A 16,239-nucleotide genomic window follows, 5' to 3' on the forward strand; every position below is an offset into this window, starting at 1 on the left:
AATTTTAAGTGAAGGATTACTGCATTTAAAGTTTATTAAATTTGCCCAAGTTTTGAGACTAGAAATAGTTATTTTGATCCATGGGTAATTAATCAACTGCTTTACATCAGTACTCTTTGATAAAAGTAAAATGTGAGCCACTAGTGAGAGCCTTCTATGCAATTTTAAATTTTCAAATAGCCACATTAAAAAAGCAAAAAGAGGTAAAATTAATTTAATAATACATTTTGTTGAACGTATATATAAAAAATATTTTAAATGTTATAGATATTAAATTAATAATATTTTGTAATCTTTTAAAATATATTAAGCCTTCAAAATCTAGTGCATATGTTACATATCTCAAGTCCGACTGGACACATTTCAAGTACTCAATAGCCACATGTGGGTAGGGTTACCATACTGTATAACACAACTCTAGTCTCCAGGTCATAACACTGTTAATTCAAAACTAGGGGAGGATGAGAAGTTGTTATCCTCACAAAGACTCTTTAGCCTAAGACATGGAATTTTATGTTAACTGGGGCAAGTGAGAGTCTTAATTTCTCTCAAGTGGCATTCTTCCAAAATATAAAGTAATAAAACATGAAAAGGTGTACAGAAGAGAAGCATTTGGTGACACAAGCTAGCACAGTGTAGTAGCTGACAATATAAATTCATTTTGCTGCCAATTTGTGAAACATTTTCTTTTCAGCTGGAACCCATGATAAGGAATAATTAAGTCTCTCAGCATGGAAACACAATATTCAACCATATGTTTCCTTTTATAGTAAATCACAAGAGAAAGGCATGCAAGAAGCAGCATGTGTACAAGAGCCTAAATAAACCCCAGTATAACACAGCTTGCAATCATTCTTAGCACCATTTACCTAATTCCAATAAAAAATTATTCAGTTTTCCAAATAACTTCCTATGCTTGAGAGAAATTTCTTAATTGTCATTTTTGTGTATTCAATTATCTCAAACATAATTTACTATATCTACTTTAGAAAAGTAGCTTTCATTAAAGTAAGTTTTTTGAGGAACAGGTGTAGCTCAGAGGGTGAGTGCCTGCTTCCCATGTATGAGGTCACAGGTTCAATTCCTGGTGCCTCCTAAAATTAAAATAAAAAGTAAGCTTTTAAATTAACTGTCATTATATCTTTATTCAGTTTTTAAAATTTCTTGACAGAAAAACTGAAACCCTTTGGAATGGATCATAAGGTCACATTCTCTTCAGCTTTTCTATGAAGAAGCCTGAGGAAGAGATGAGAAACTTTGGAAGCTCTTAGTATAAACTACACTCTCTAGGTGGCATTCAAAAAGGTCTCCTCGTCACATAATGTAAAATAGCCTTTTTTCCTTCAGAAACAAATAGGAATATTTACCTCCATGTCACTAGATGACAGTAAATGAACTTTCAGGGGAAAATTCTGAGCAGAAAGGCACTTCAGAAATTATTTTATCTCATTTTTTAAATAAAAAGAACCGGAGGCAGAGAGCTTAACAACTTTAAGATCTATAGCAAATTGGCCTTCCAATTATACAAATTAGTACATCAACAATTGCCTAAGACAGGATAAATTTTTAAATAGCTTCAAAAAGCTTGCCATGAAATGAGGTCTTAGCAAGAGTCATATAAAGTAAAATTCAGTAATGTTTTACAATATTTACAAACATAAATGTGAACATACCACAGCAACATGCGATAAGGTAGAAGGATCATGGGGATTACTGAGAGAAGACTGGAGTTCAGTCACAAGTAGGGCTACAGATTTATAAATCAGGTTAAGGGATCTCTTTTGGGATGATAAAGAGAAAGACATTTTATTTGCCTGACAACTATCGCAGAGAAACAAAGAAAAATCTTTCGATGCAGCCAAGTTTATATATTTTCAAATCACAAAGAACTAAAAGATGAAATGGTTTAAAGAAAGTCAGTTCCAGTTCCTATACCCACATGCTTTGGGAAGACAGAAAAGGGAGATGAAACACTATTGTCTCAAGGAATAAATAATAGGGTATCTTTTCCCAGTGACTGTCAGGGATTACATGACATAATATGCTTATATAGCGAAAGCATATTTTCTTTTCAGCTGTCTCCAGTCTACGGGAATTAAGAAGATTTTGTCCAGGATGTACAAAAGAAGATCCAGAGGGAACATGATCACTATCTTCCGATATATAAGGAACCATAAAGGTAAGAAAGAGTAGACTTTGTGTTAGGACACAGAACAGAAAAAGAATTCTTGGGACAAAAGATATCATATTTCAACTTAATAGGAAAGCAGTTTTTAACAATTCAAGCCATCCAAGAGAAAAGGGGAGAAAGAGATTGAGGTATTTAAGCAAAAGCTAGGTAACCATTTATTGTGCTATATCAGAAAGAATTCCTAAATGATTCTATGAATTTAAATGGAAAACATCAAAAACCCTTCTACCATAGGCTAATAATAAGATAAAAAGAGTGTGTGTGTGTGGGTTTTAAGTGACACCTCTATATTTTTGGGCACAAGGATAATGTATACGTCATGATTGATGTTTGTACAAAACTCATTTTTTTCAATGGTTTTTGCTCAATTATTTCATTAATACCTGTAGCTGACAGTACTAGACACCCTATCCAATGAAATCTACTCATGTATTTAATTTATCATATTTCTATGAGATGCATAATCACTCCTGCACATTTAAGACAGCTATATTGTTCTTTAGAAAGTTAAAAGAAAAGCTATGAATTTTAGTGAGCTCATCACTCCCTGGCTCATGGTGCTAAAGCCCAGATATTAAAGAGTTTTGATTAAGAAATGTATAACATAAAAACACATTTTAAAAATCTAAAAACAAATTTAAATGTAAATAACTCAAGCAAGGAAACAGGAAAACATTTTTTCATTTTTCCCATAATGTTATTTAAAATGGGGGGAAAAGACTAAAAAAATATAATGATCTGAGTTAATTTTTACTAAGTTGCAGTTAGCATTAAAAAACATCAGGGAAACGGACTTGGCCCAGTGGTTAGGGCATACATCTACCACATGGGAGGTCCGCGGTTCAAACCCCGGGCCTCCTTGACCCGTGTGGAGCTGGCCCATGCGCAGTGCTGATGCCCGCAAGGAGTGCCCTGCCATGCAGGGGTGCCCCCGCGTAGGGGAGCCCCACGCGCAAGGAGTGCACCCATGAGAAGAGCCGCCCAGCGCGAAAGAAAGTGCAGCCTGCCCAGGAATGGTGCCGCCCACACTTCCCGTGCCACTGACGACAACAGAAGCGGACAAAGAAACAAGACGCAGCAAATAGACACAGAGAACAGACAACCCGGGGCGGGGGCGGAATTAAAATAAATAAATCTTTAAAAAAATAAAAAAACATCACTGGAACAAGCACGTGCTTCAAAAAGATTTGAGCTATGTCAAGAAGAGAAACTTCTGATACATGTATTGCACAAATATAATGATGCATATTTATTTTATAAAAGTATACATTTTTTACTTTCAAATTTTAAAAAAGGAGAAATATTTACATTTCTATGTTTTTTGTATGGACAATAGAACCTAGTGTCAAAAGAGATACAGGGGAAAAAGTAAGAAAGATATCAAGAGACCTAACCTCACAGCTAGAGTAAATAGAAAAAGAGCAAATTAACTCAAAGCAAGCAAAAGAAAGATAATAACAAAGGTTAGAGATAAATGAAATAGAGAATTAAAAAAGAGCAGATCAATGAAACTAAAAGTTGGTTCTTTGAAAAGATCAATAAAATTGGCAAACAGCTAGACTAACAAAGAACAAAGGAAAGAGGACACAATTAAAATCAGAAATGAAAGAGGGGCCATCACTAGTGACCCCACAAAATTAAAAGGTTTATAAGAAGATACTCTGAACAATTGAATGCCAATAAATTAAATAATCTGGATGAAACAGACAAATCCCTAGAAACACACAAACTACTTACACTTACAGGAAGAAATGGAAAATCTCAAAAGACCAATTACTAGAAAGGAGATTAAATCAGCAATCAATAACCTCCCAACAAAGTAAAGCCCAGGACCAGATGGCTTTACTGATGGATTTTACCATAGGTTCCAAGAAGAATTAAAACCGATCTTGCTTAAAGCCTTTGAAACAATTAAAGAGGAGAGAACACTCCTTAACTCATTCCACGATGACAATAAACCCTCATAATGAAGGCAGAGAAAGACACCAAAAGATGAAAATTACTAACAGATAACCTTTATGATATAGGTACAAAAATCCTCAACAAAGTGCAAGCAAACCAAACCCAACAGCACATCAAAAGAATCATATACCATGATCAAAAGAAATTTATCCCAGGTACGCAAGGGTGGTTCAACATAATATATTGTAATAATTAGAATAAGCAAATCCAGAGTCAGAAACTAGAATACAGGTTAACAAGAGTCAGGGTGTGGGAGTTACTGCTTAATTGGTACAGTATTTCCATTTGTAGTGATGGAAAGTTTTGGTAATGGATGGTGGTGATGGTAGCACATTATTGTGAGTGTAATTAAACTAATGAATTGTATACTTGAATGTAGTTAAAGGGAGAAATTTTAAGTTGTATATAAATTATTGGAAGACAAATTTTAAAAGACCATAGGATTGTACAATACAACACAAATACTGAACCCAGTATAAACTATGAACTACAGATAATACTATAATTTTAATAATATTGTTTTATCCATTGTAAAAAAAGTCTCGCACTAATGCAACATTTTAATAATAAGGCAAACTGTGTGTGAGGGGAAGTACATGGAAACTGATTTTTCTGTAAATGTAAAACTTTTCTAATAAAACAAAAAAGAGATATAGGAACATGTGATAACTGATAACTGAGTTGAGAGAAGTAGAAAAATACTGTGCTAGGGTACATAATACATTGTAAATTATAACTAATATACTAAATGTCTACAATGGTATGGTATTAATGCAGATCATTAGGGGAAAAGTCCCAAATCTGAACTTACTCTATGATGAAGGTGGTAGACTAAGAGTTCAATAAGTAGGAAAGGATTAAATTATTCAAAAACCACTTTGGGATAATTAGCCATCTGAGGTGGGGGGTGGGAGTGGGGGTTATATTGTAGATCCTAGCTTCAGGAATACAACAAAGTAAGTTTCTGAGAGATTAAAGAACACAGTAACTTTAAATACTAGCATGACTAATGCCAAATCTTTGAGTGAGAGAGGAATTTCTAAATTTAAACATAACGGAAGAAGCAATAGGGGAATATTTTTAAAAAGAACATATATATATTTATTTTTATTACAATAATATTAAAGGCAATAAGCAAAATGTGAAGGAACATTTGTATTAGTGGCCAAAAAGGATTAATAGGTAAGTACAAATGAATAAGCAAACAGATACTCAAAATACCAAGACTCCAATAATTGCCTATTGGATAAAAGATACAATTAGTCTACTAATATAGAGAAATGAAAATATAGCCAATAAAGACATGGAAAACTGTACAACTAAATGTAAAAATGAAAATGCAAATTAAATAAAAATCTACTACTATTGAACTTTGAACAGATATATGCACACCAGTGTTCAGAATGGCATTATTTACCATTGCCAAAACTTGGAATTAACCCAAATGCCCTTCAACAGAGGAATGGATAAACAAATTGTGGTATATACATACAATGGAATATTACTCAGCTGCAAGAAGGAATACAATATTAACATATAGGATAACATGGATGAATTCCGAGGACCTTATGTTGAGTTAAGCAAACCAGCCACTGAAGGACAAATTTATATGACCTCACTGATATGAATTAAGCAAACTGACAGACTCACAGAGTTAGCAAAAATATTTTTAAAAATATAGGACTCCTAAATTTTGGCTACCCCAAGTGCTAAGGAAAGGCTAAGAAATGCTAAGAAATGTATTATACAAAAATAACTTTATAAATATTTACAAATTTAACAAATGCATCTATTTGTAGAAGATAAATCAATACAATCCTTCCCAAAATCATTTTGCTAAGTCTGGCAGACAGATATCAACTAATGAAATAAATGACAAAATTAGAGAACATGAAAGCAGCCATTATATAGGAACATACTGAGGCTTCGGGGAGAAAGGGGCTTATCTAAATCAATTCAAAGCAACATTTTCTTTTCCTTATATAGCCCAACACCTTACTTCTAAATAAGTGCTTCTCAAGCTATCTCTGATAATGGACCAGGTTGTTTTATTTCCTTGTTTAGAACCTATTTTGCAACCACTGCTACTTAAAAAATGAAATAGAAATGACATACGAAATATAAATCCATTTTCTAAAATCCATAATACAATGCAAATTACTGTCAATTACTACAAAACTATCTAAATACTCAATTTCTATACTCATCTCATGCACATGTGCAACAGTTTGTGGGCACTGGTCCACGGACCACACTTAAGTAGCACCGTTTTAAGTAATCAAAACCCTAAGAGATGCCACTAGGCCCCTACACAATGCTTCCCTCACTTCACATTAGAAATGTAATCATCTAAGTTTTGCACATACTATCATCCACAGTGAACTACCTTCATTCTGAGTTTTGAAAGGACATTAAGCACAAAATCACTCAATTTCAGTCTTGAAAACAATTTGTTTCTTATCACTTAAACAGCTAATGTAAAATCTGCTTTGCAAATCTGGTAACAGCCAAATATTAAGCAAACCACAGCAAAGTAGTCACCATCTCTTAAGATTTTAAATCTCTTTAGTCAACTCGACCCAATTAATTAACCTATGTATTCAAAAGGAATCCCAATCAAAATGCCCACAAGGGTTTGTTCATTTGTTTGTTTGCTTGTTTTGTTTTAATGGGGAAGAAAAATGTATAATAGCCTCAGCATGATCTTCCCCCTTTCTAAATATCAATCAATGCTACAAAATTATAGCTATAAAACTAAAATAATGTGATTATGACAAGTATACTAGTCACTACTAATAGTAGTGTAATCATAATTATAAATAATAATAATAATAGCAGACATTTACTGAGCACCTATTCCAGTCATGGCATGTTGTGTTTGATATTCAAAATCTCATCATTCCTCACTACTCTATGAAGAAGATGTTGTTATTCCCATTTTATTATGATGGAACAAGCTTAGAAAAATTGAATAACTTAATGGCTGATCTGGGAAAGAAAATAATATATCATGGGAAAAAAATGGAATCCAGAAACACACTAAAATATATCTACTTATTGCTAAAGGTAGCATTTGCAATTCAGAGAGCAATAACAATTTCATAAATGGTGGTAAGGCAAAGGACCTTTGCAAGAAAATGTACTTAGATCTTGAAGAGGTGGGTAAATAGATAAATCTAAAAGCAAAACTAAAAAAGTTCTAGGGAAGAACATTTTTTAAAACAATTATGAAGAAAAGAATGCCTTTCTTTCTAACAAGATACACAACACACAAGCCAGAATTGATTACAATAAAACTTAAAAGTTCTGTAACAAGGAAAGCGCTATTTCCAAAAAAAAGTAAAAGAAACATACTGGGGAAATATATTTGCAATATATAAAGAAGAGTTAATATCACATATGTTCAAATAGAATCACTATGAAAGGGGACAAGTAATTTAACAGAAGTGAGTAAATAATACTATAAAAGGAGTTACAGAGGATATACAATTAAAAAATGTTTTAATGAAAAATTCTCAACCTCACTAAAAGTCAGGAAAACAAAGAAAGGCAATATTTTTCACTCATTAGGTCTGAAACATTAAAATATCAATAGTATCTAAGTTGGTGAGACTCTGGAAAATAGATACTGATGTATAGTTGCTGGAAAAGATTATTCATATCACTTTTCTTTCAAAAGCAAATCTTTGGTACCTATTAAAATTAAATCTCTGGGCTAATATTTATTTCCTTAGGAACTGATACTTTAGAAAAAGAAACAAATCCAGATTACCTTTGAAAATACTGCTGCTTATTCATAGAATACTTTTTCTTTGTTTTAGTCTAGAAAACGTTTTTCAACACCCAACTCAAACGTCCCTTCCTCTGTTAATCTGTCTTCTGATGGCATGCCCTGGCAGAAGAAATCTCCATGAAGAAGAATGACCACATTTAATTCACCTTTGTAGTAGTATTCCTTAGGACAATTCCAAGAGCCTAGCAGCATTTTAAAGCTTATGTAGAAAATAATTTAAAAAATGAAATTTAATTTAATTTAAAAATTTTTAAAAGCTCATGTAGAGGTAAGGCAACTCAAACATGGAGCAGACACCAATAAAAAGCAATGCTGAGAACATGAAAACACTTGAGGGAATGAGCTCATGAAGATGGCTATACACAGAAATAATGATCTAAAGGTAGCAAGAAAACAGTTATTAGGGAACAGCTAGAGTCTAAGAATTGTGGGTCAAATTGGCACTCATGGAAATAAATGATGAGCAAAGCAGGCCCACATGTAGATTGCAAAGCATCAGAGAACCATTAGAAAATAGCTTGTGTTGAAATAGCTGTTATTCCCAGTCTGTTCTGAAATTATGTATTAAAAAAAAAGAAAATCATAACATTCCTTGAGAGGAAAAAAAATGAAAAGAAAAAGAAAGCTGCTTTCATTACCCCCTACACTGGAGACTACAAAACCCTTTTCTCTGAATAATTACATATAAAATCTGAAAGTAGAATAATGTATATGTGAATGTGAAAAGAGGTTAATTGTGTTAATGGGAATTGGTGACAAGTGCAGTTTGTATCAACTTTTCTCCTTAATCTAAGAGTAGTTCCTTTCTATGTAAAACCAACAGTTCAAAGAGTTTGCTGAATGAAAAAATGATGAATTAATAAAATATAAATTGAATGGACAGTAGATAAAGCAAATAATATTATGGAGATTATCAAATCTTGTTTCAGAAAAGACAAGTTAAAAGAATGTTATAAACTGTTATTAAAAATTACCTTGAAAATCTACTGGGAAATTTTAATCTACCACATTAAGCTTTTTGATATCATCATTTAAAAGGAAAATCTTGGTAAATTAATATAGCCCCAGTAACTTCCTAAAGAAATTTTTTAAATATACCAAGTTTATCTTAAAGATTTCCCTATTTGTTGCTCTCATTCATTTTTTTTTCCTATTCAGCATTAACTGCACCTCTATGTAAAAAAAATAAAAATAAAAATCTAACAGACAGTAAAATGATAAAAAAAAGAAAATGTCACAGCTTCTATCCACAAAATCTTTACATTATTATTAGGGAAACAGCACACACACACTTACTGAATACTTAAAAATACAAAGGAACTATAGAAAGGTGTAACAATAATTCATACTATTTGTAGAAAAAACATTAAAAATTAAGTGAAAGACTCAATTAAGGATTTCTGATCAAAAGTTTCACATAGTTATTGAAAAAGGGAACAGTAAAATTATGGGCCATACTCAAATAACAAAATTTGAAATAAACAGATTGAGAAAGCAAAAAAGGGGTTGGTATTATGAGAGAAAATGTGATAGTATGGACTAGACAAAGGCTGCTTCTAGTCAAACCAAAAACAAGTGATTGGGCCAAATAGGAAACACATAGTATGTTGGTTGACACTAACTGCAAGACAATTTTTATAGCATGCAATTTCCTGGGCTCCAGTTTCCTTACTAGTAAAACAAAGGGGTAGAACCAGCCTGTCTTCAAAGGTCCCCTTTAACTATACAATTCTGATACATGTTTTCTAATAGCTGATATTTTCCTATTCAAAAAAAAAAATACCTTTATATTGTTTATCACTATATGAGATTAGATTACTTTTTGATATGGGCATGGATACAGATAATTAGATAATTTCAGCATTCCAAATGAAAAAATCACAGTTTACTAAACTCAGAACTTACTACTAAAAACTGTTTTGGTGATGCAGGGATACTCAATATAACATGTTATACAGAAAATATCACACTTATTGAGTTGTCCAAACCTATAAATGGAAATAATACAATCCCGAATATTCTTACGTCAATCACTTCTAAAGCTTCTGACTCACCTCACTCACTTGCACCCTTTCTACTCCTGTTACAAAATGGACCTGAGATAGTTGATGGGTCTATGTTAAGTGATATAGTATAATCATGCAAGATAATGTTTTTACTCATCAGACCTGCTCTAATGAATTTAATAGCTTACCGCCCGAGCTGAGTCACCAAAGTCTATCTTCAACCTCCCCATTGCCCTAATGATGGCAATAATCGACTGGATGGTATTGCTGTAGACCACTGCTTTATACTGTTTACATTCCTCTTCAGAATAACCAGCTTCATGGATAATTCTAATAAGAGAAAAAGAAAAAGAACAGTTACTACTCTGATGGGAAGGTATATTTAAACAACACAAAAGTGTAATGTTTTAAGTCTACTTACTTCATTTGCTTTACGATTGTACTTTTCCCAGATTCGCCAGCACCTAAAAAAATAAATAAATAAACTAAAATAAGTGATTTCTAACATCAGCTAGGCATATCCAACTTCCAATATACACACCTTCTCTTACTCTCTCCCTCATGGGTGAATTTTGTTTTATATCAAAATGAGTTTCAAACATGTAGAAAACTACCCCCCAAATAAGTATCATCTGTTTGTTAAAAACTATTTCATAGTACTTAAATTCAATAAACTCAACTGAAAACAAATGCTTTCATTGTTGTTGTGTATATTCCCTAGAGCATTAAAAAAATCAGTCTTGTATAACTTAAATTGAAGCACTATAAATTAGTTTTATTAAAGATTTTGACGCCTATTGGCAGAAGTTTTTACCTGCTCAGCCAATTATTATAATTTTAACCTTTAGATCTGGTGAAATAGAAGGCAGTAATGATGGTTAAGTTCACGTGTTAACTTGGCAAGTTATGATGCCCAGTGGTTTGGTCAAGCAAGCACTGGCCTGATTGTTACCGTGAAGGTATTTCGTGGATGGAAATCATCAGCAAGCAGATTGTATCTATGGCTGATTACATCTACAATCAACTGAGGAGATTTCGTTTAACAATGAGAGTTCTCATCCAATCAGTTGAAGGCCTTAAAAGGAAAAGTGATGATTTCAGCAGTAGAAAGAGAGAATTTTCATCTCTACTTCAGCCAGCCAGCTTCTCTCAGGGAATTCATCAAAAACTTTCATCGTCTAATTCTCAGCTTGCAACCTGCCCTATTAAATTTGGACTTGCCCATCCCCACAGCTGCATGAGACAGTTCTTATAAAAATCTCATAATATATACAATGTATATATATTATCCTGTTGGTTCCATTTCCCTAGAGAAACTTGACTAATGCAGCAGTGATGCCAAGAAGCCGCATGAACAATAATATTAAAATAGCTGTCTTATGCAATTTTCATTCAACAACTATTTAACATCTAATACATACCAACATGATTTGCTAGCACTGGGAATACAATAGCATTGCTGTATTTAAGTGTCTCCTGAGGTTTTTCACCTTCCCTGTCACCCAAGTAATAAAGCTAGGGGGCCCTCTCAAAAACGTTGCTTGACTTTCCACACATGCAGGGTCTCCTCACAATTGGAGTCTCTAACGTTATGACATTCTAACATGAAAATATCACTAAATGAAATGACCACTGATAAAATTAAGCTCCTCTCAAATATCATTCCTACATAACAGTAGCTTCTATCTTTACATTAAATGTCAAAATCTCCGTCAAGCCCCTGATTATTGGACACTGTGAACATCTGAGTTGAGGACACAAAAGAACGAAGACATTACAAGTCTGTCATATAGTTCATGTACTCCTTGACATATCCTGAAGGAGTTTACTACAGTTTGAGAAACAGGGCCCATGCATTTCATTACCTAGGCCCCATACTCCCATTTTCCCATGGCCATTTACATTGTGCTTTATACTCCAGAATTATTAAACTTACAGTTCCAGGAATATCTACAGGGATCATACCACAAATCTTCAAATAAACTGTTTCTCTTGCCAAAATGCAATGTGCTCTGCTTCCTCTAGCCATCCTGGTGATGATCTTCCATCAACCTGTAAACGTATCTTCTTCATCAACCTTTCTGTAACCCTCTCCACATGTGATCCCTGCTGCCTCTCACTTTGCACACATTTTTATTTGAATTCTCAGCTGCTAGCTTGTGCTAGGCTCATAGTCAATCAACCAGAAATGATACTTGGAGGTATTTATGCAATTTGTGACTGACAAAATTAAATGGTAAACTTCTGAGTTTCATCTCTCCATTCTCTCCTCTCCTTCCTCTAGACAGACAGACACACACATGCACATTCCATTTATCAGAGACACTGGAGGCATCTGAGAACAGGTCACAGTTTATATGATCTAGAGAAAAACTGCCTAAGTTTTATTTGTGATTTAATATTCAAGAAAATTTCCCAAGATACCCTCACATTAAATAGAAAAAGCAGGAACTGAATGAACAGTGAAGGCATTCTTCACTAACAGACAGCCTTGGAATCTTTCAGGGCATCTGCCAATATAAACAATTCCAACATACATGACACATTATTTATTAATCAACACTAGTGTGCTTGGCTCTGTGAAGAACACAATTGCAGGAATTACGGCTCACACATTTCTCTAATCCAGGAGCAATCCACCTGAGTAACATACCATAGGCAGTTTCCAACAGGGCTTCTTTAAAAGGCTCCTCTGGGTTTCTAGACTACTGCAAGTTGAGTCAGCAGCTGTCATGCTGTGATAATGGGACATGCTGGACCCTAGTATCCATACACAGAGTTGGTGATTCCACAAACACGGTAAGCTCTGATAAATAGCAGCCCGTGCTCCATTCTGTTAGTCAAACAACTCAAAGGCCCAGAGAAAATCTCAAATGATACAAGCAAGTGAGGTTTGAAAGCTATGCAATGGGAAAAATCAGAAATAGTAAAGAGTAAGATTGCTCCAATTGAACTACTGTGTATACACATGAGAATTTTTTTAAACCTTAACAAAAAGAACCATTTTTTTCTGATGTTAGACATTGTCTTTAAATTCTAATTGCTTTGTGTCTCTTAATAAAACTGGTGACATGGAACGTATAATTTACTTTGCAATGAGCATCTAATCAACAGCTTGTGGTTCAAGAAATTCTGAAATCTGTTTTTAACATTAAAGAATGGAAGTAGCAGTCTTCTTAATTGTATTTCTATCTACTTTCTTTACTAGGCATAAGGTACTCTTTGTGGAGTAGATAGTAGAGGCAGATATGATGAAATAATCTTCCAAAGCTTAGCATATTAAGTATTAATTTCAATTTTCTTTTCCATGTAGAGACAGACTCCTAATAAGCAAAATTACAAATGCTTTGAGTTTAAGGTTTCAACATTTTAAATACTGGGTTTTTTTTTCCCATGTACCAAACAGGAAAGAGCTAAAGGTTTATCCTACAAATATTAGCAAAGTCAAATTTGTGAGTCTGGCAGGAAGAAATACTGTTAACAGAGGATAGAGAATAAGGGAGAGAAGTATAAATAATCCTATTTATACTCAGCTAGAAAGCAAGTGCTTTTCACTTATATCAAAAGGTGGAATAAAAGGTGCTCCCACCCAAGCAACATCAACTTCCCCACAGCTTAGCCCTATGCTCAACACAAAGCAGGAGCTCAATAAACATTTATTTATAGGATGGATGGAAGAAAGGGGAGGAGGGAAGCAGGGAAAGAGGCCATGAAGAAACTATAAGAAAATGGATGTGAATATTTATATGAACTATGGAAGGAAGAGAATTCTATTAAAAGAACAGAAGAAATAAAGGAAGAGTGTGGCAGGAGCTTCTGGTTGTCCACTAACATTGGTTTGTTCTCTCCGTCTTCCATTCTAATAATGAGTAGTGGCTGGGAACATGGATGTCCAGCTGGGCACTACATTTCCCATTCTCCATTGCTGCTATGTGGGAGCCATATGACATTTCTCACCCATCCTATAAGATGTGTGTATAAATGGAAACTGCAGCCTTGAACCCTCTCTTTCCTGCCCCTTCTCGTGAGTTGGGAAATGGATATGCCTATGGTCTTACTCTGATCATGCAGATGAAGACAACATCCAGGACAGCAGAGCAATGAAAAGGCAGGAACTTAGGTCCCTGAATGATCAAGTGAAGAAGAACACCCCAAGGCTGTTTAACCTTAGCACTGTTATGTAGAAGAAAGAAGTGTCTATCTTCTAATCTAGACCACTGTTGGGTTAGGTTTATTTGATACAAGAGCTTTGGCATTTATGCTGTCCAATTCTTTAAAAGTTGGTTAGACTTAAAAACTATAACAAAGTTAACTAAAAAAAAAAAAAAAAAAACACAACACAACAAAACAACAACAAAAATACCCAAATCCACATATGTCAAAAAATTACCATAAACAAAATGAAGAGGTTTAAAGAATGGGGGGAAATATTTGCAATTAATGAGTGTGACTGTTCTTGTCCACCTCCAAAACCAGATGTAGCAGAACACATTACTTTTGAGGGACCAGACTCTGCTCCTGCAGCAATGGGGTCAAGTAAATCACCCATCCCTTACCTCCCACCCACCCATGGTCCCACCCAGAGTCCGGGAGAATAGTAGAAGGAGGGTGGCAAGAGATGAACACTACATAAATGAACTGTTTAAATTATCAGATTGAACCAAGACCTAAGCAAAATTATTATTTTGTAATTTTCCCCACTAACCAGCAGGTAGGGGTTCAGTAAGAAGCAGATTGATTTCCTGTTAAATTAAAAAACAAAAACAAAACAAAAAACATTTTTCCCTCCACATTCAAGTTATAGTGTGCATCAACTCTTGTAAACTTCACTATTAATACATAAGCAACATATTTCTAAGGATACTTAGAGATGAATATTATACTTTCTCCATATACTATCTTCAACAGCCTGTTCTAAAGAATTATCAAAGTGTACTTCCACAAAACAGTGCACTGAGACAAGAACGTCACACCTGAGGTGAGTCAGGATCAATTCTCTCACTACTTCAAACAGTTCCCTTCAGTAGATAAATCTGATGCATAAAGTAGAACGTTCCCCTTTTCTACTTTCACCAATGCAGATTATACCAATTCCATGTGATAGCATGTATACAGGTATCTTATTTTAATGTTTTAATTAGGATCCTGTTCAAACAATGTAAGTGATTTCAACACAAGAGAAAGAATGTCGTTTCTCTTTTACACAGCAGGTAAGCAAACAGTCCAGAGCTCACAATTAACTTGAAAATGGTAGCGATCCAGGCTCTTTCTAGCTACCATCGTCCTAACATGACTCCCACCTCAGTGTAAGATGCCTGTTCGTATTCTTACTTTTACAGGGACCTTGAAGGGAGAATCAGTGGAGGAAATGGAGGGAAAGTCATTTTCATTTAATTGCACAACCCAAAAATTATTCTCATTATTTGCACTCATTTCCCTATGTTAGAACCTAGTCTACTGGCCTCGCCTAGCCACAAGTCAGGCTGGAAATAGTCACCAGCTGTGTGGCCATGTGATGGGGACAACCGAAGTCTGCCACACTGCATAAGCCTATTCTTTTGCTTTGCTTCGCTATCTGTTCTACCTTCATAGGAAAAATAAATATTATGTAAATAAGCATAAGCAAAAATAAAGACTTGGGGTTTTGGGTTTCTTTTTAATTTGTTCTATGATTTTCTTCCTGAAAACTAAGTTGAATGCCTTGGAAAGACGCAATTCAGTAAGTTGTTAATATATGCTGTCCATTTAAGTATGCATGAAACGATTGTTAAACAGAAAAAAAACACTTAAAAGATAGAAGGATTCTCCATTCAGACTGATTTGCAAGCATCTTTAAGTTCTCACCTGGAAGAGTAAATAAAAATAATAACTCTGAAATATAATCAGTGAACTATACCCCTCAAAATGGCCACAACCCTATATCAAAAGCTTTTTTATTAAATATATACTTACATGTTTTCAAATAAAATAAAATGATCAAGGTATATTTACATCTTGAATTTTTAAAAAAAATATTTCTCCTTTAGAAAGGTTGTTTTGTTAATATATGGATGTCCTCTGAGCCCATCAGAACAGAGGACTTCTGCAGAAGATTACCCCAGCACATGAACATACTTAAGACTTATTTCCTTCCATCCTCTAGTTTTTACATTCCTCCCAGGACTTTTTCTAAAAAGTTTACATCTGTACCCACCTTTAATGTAAATTTATTAACATGGCATTCCAACATTCTAGGATTTGGAAGCAAATGCCCTTTCAGTACTAACTCTTAAATATACTTCCACTCA

The 16,239-nt window shown here is 34.1% G+C and overlaps 1 protein-coding gene across 3 annotated transcripts in view; it reads right to left on the minus strand.

The window, feature by feature from the left end:
* GNAI1 (G protein subunit alpha i1) overlaps window positions 1-16,239 on the minus strand; it is an 84,692-nt gene that overhangs the window by 21,265 nt on the left and 47,188 nt on the right. For all 3 annotated transcript variants that reach the window (XM_004473386.5, XM_071215194.1, XM_071215195.1), the window contains exons 2-3: window positions 10,374-10,416; window positions 10,141-10,282 (exon numbers count right to left, since the gene is read on the minus strand). In XM_004473386.5, the coding sequence (XP_004473443.2) occupies window positions 10,141-10,282; window positions 10,374-10,416 (185 nt within the window). The remainder of the gene's footprint in view (window positions 1-10,140; window positions 10,283-10,373; window positions 10,417-16,239) is intronic.

Source organism: Dasypus novemcinctus, chromosome 5 (assembly GCF_030445035.2).
Source record: "Dasypus novemcinctus isolate mDasNov1 chromosome 5, mDasNov1.1.hap2, whole genome shotgun sequence".
Classification (NCBI taxonomy): Eukaryota; Metazoa; Chordata; class Mammalia; order Cingulata; family Dasypodidae; genus Dasypus; species Dasypus novemcinctus.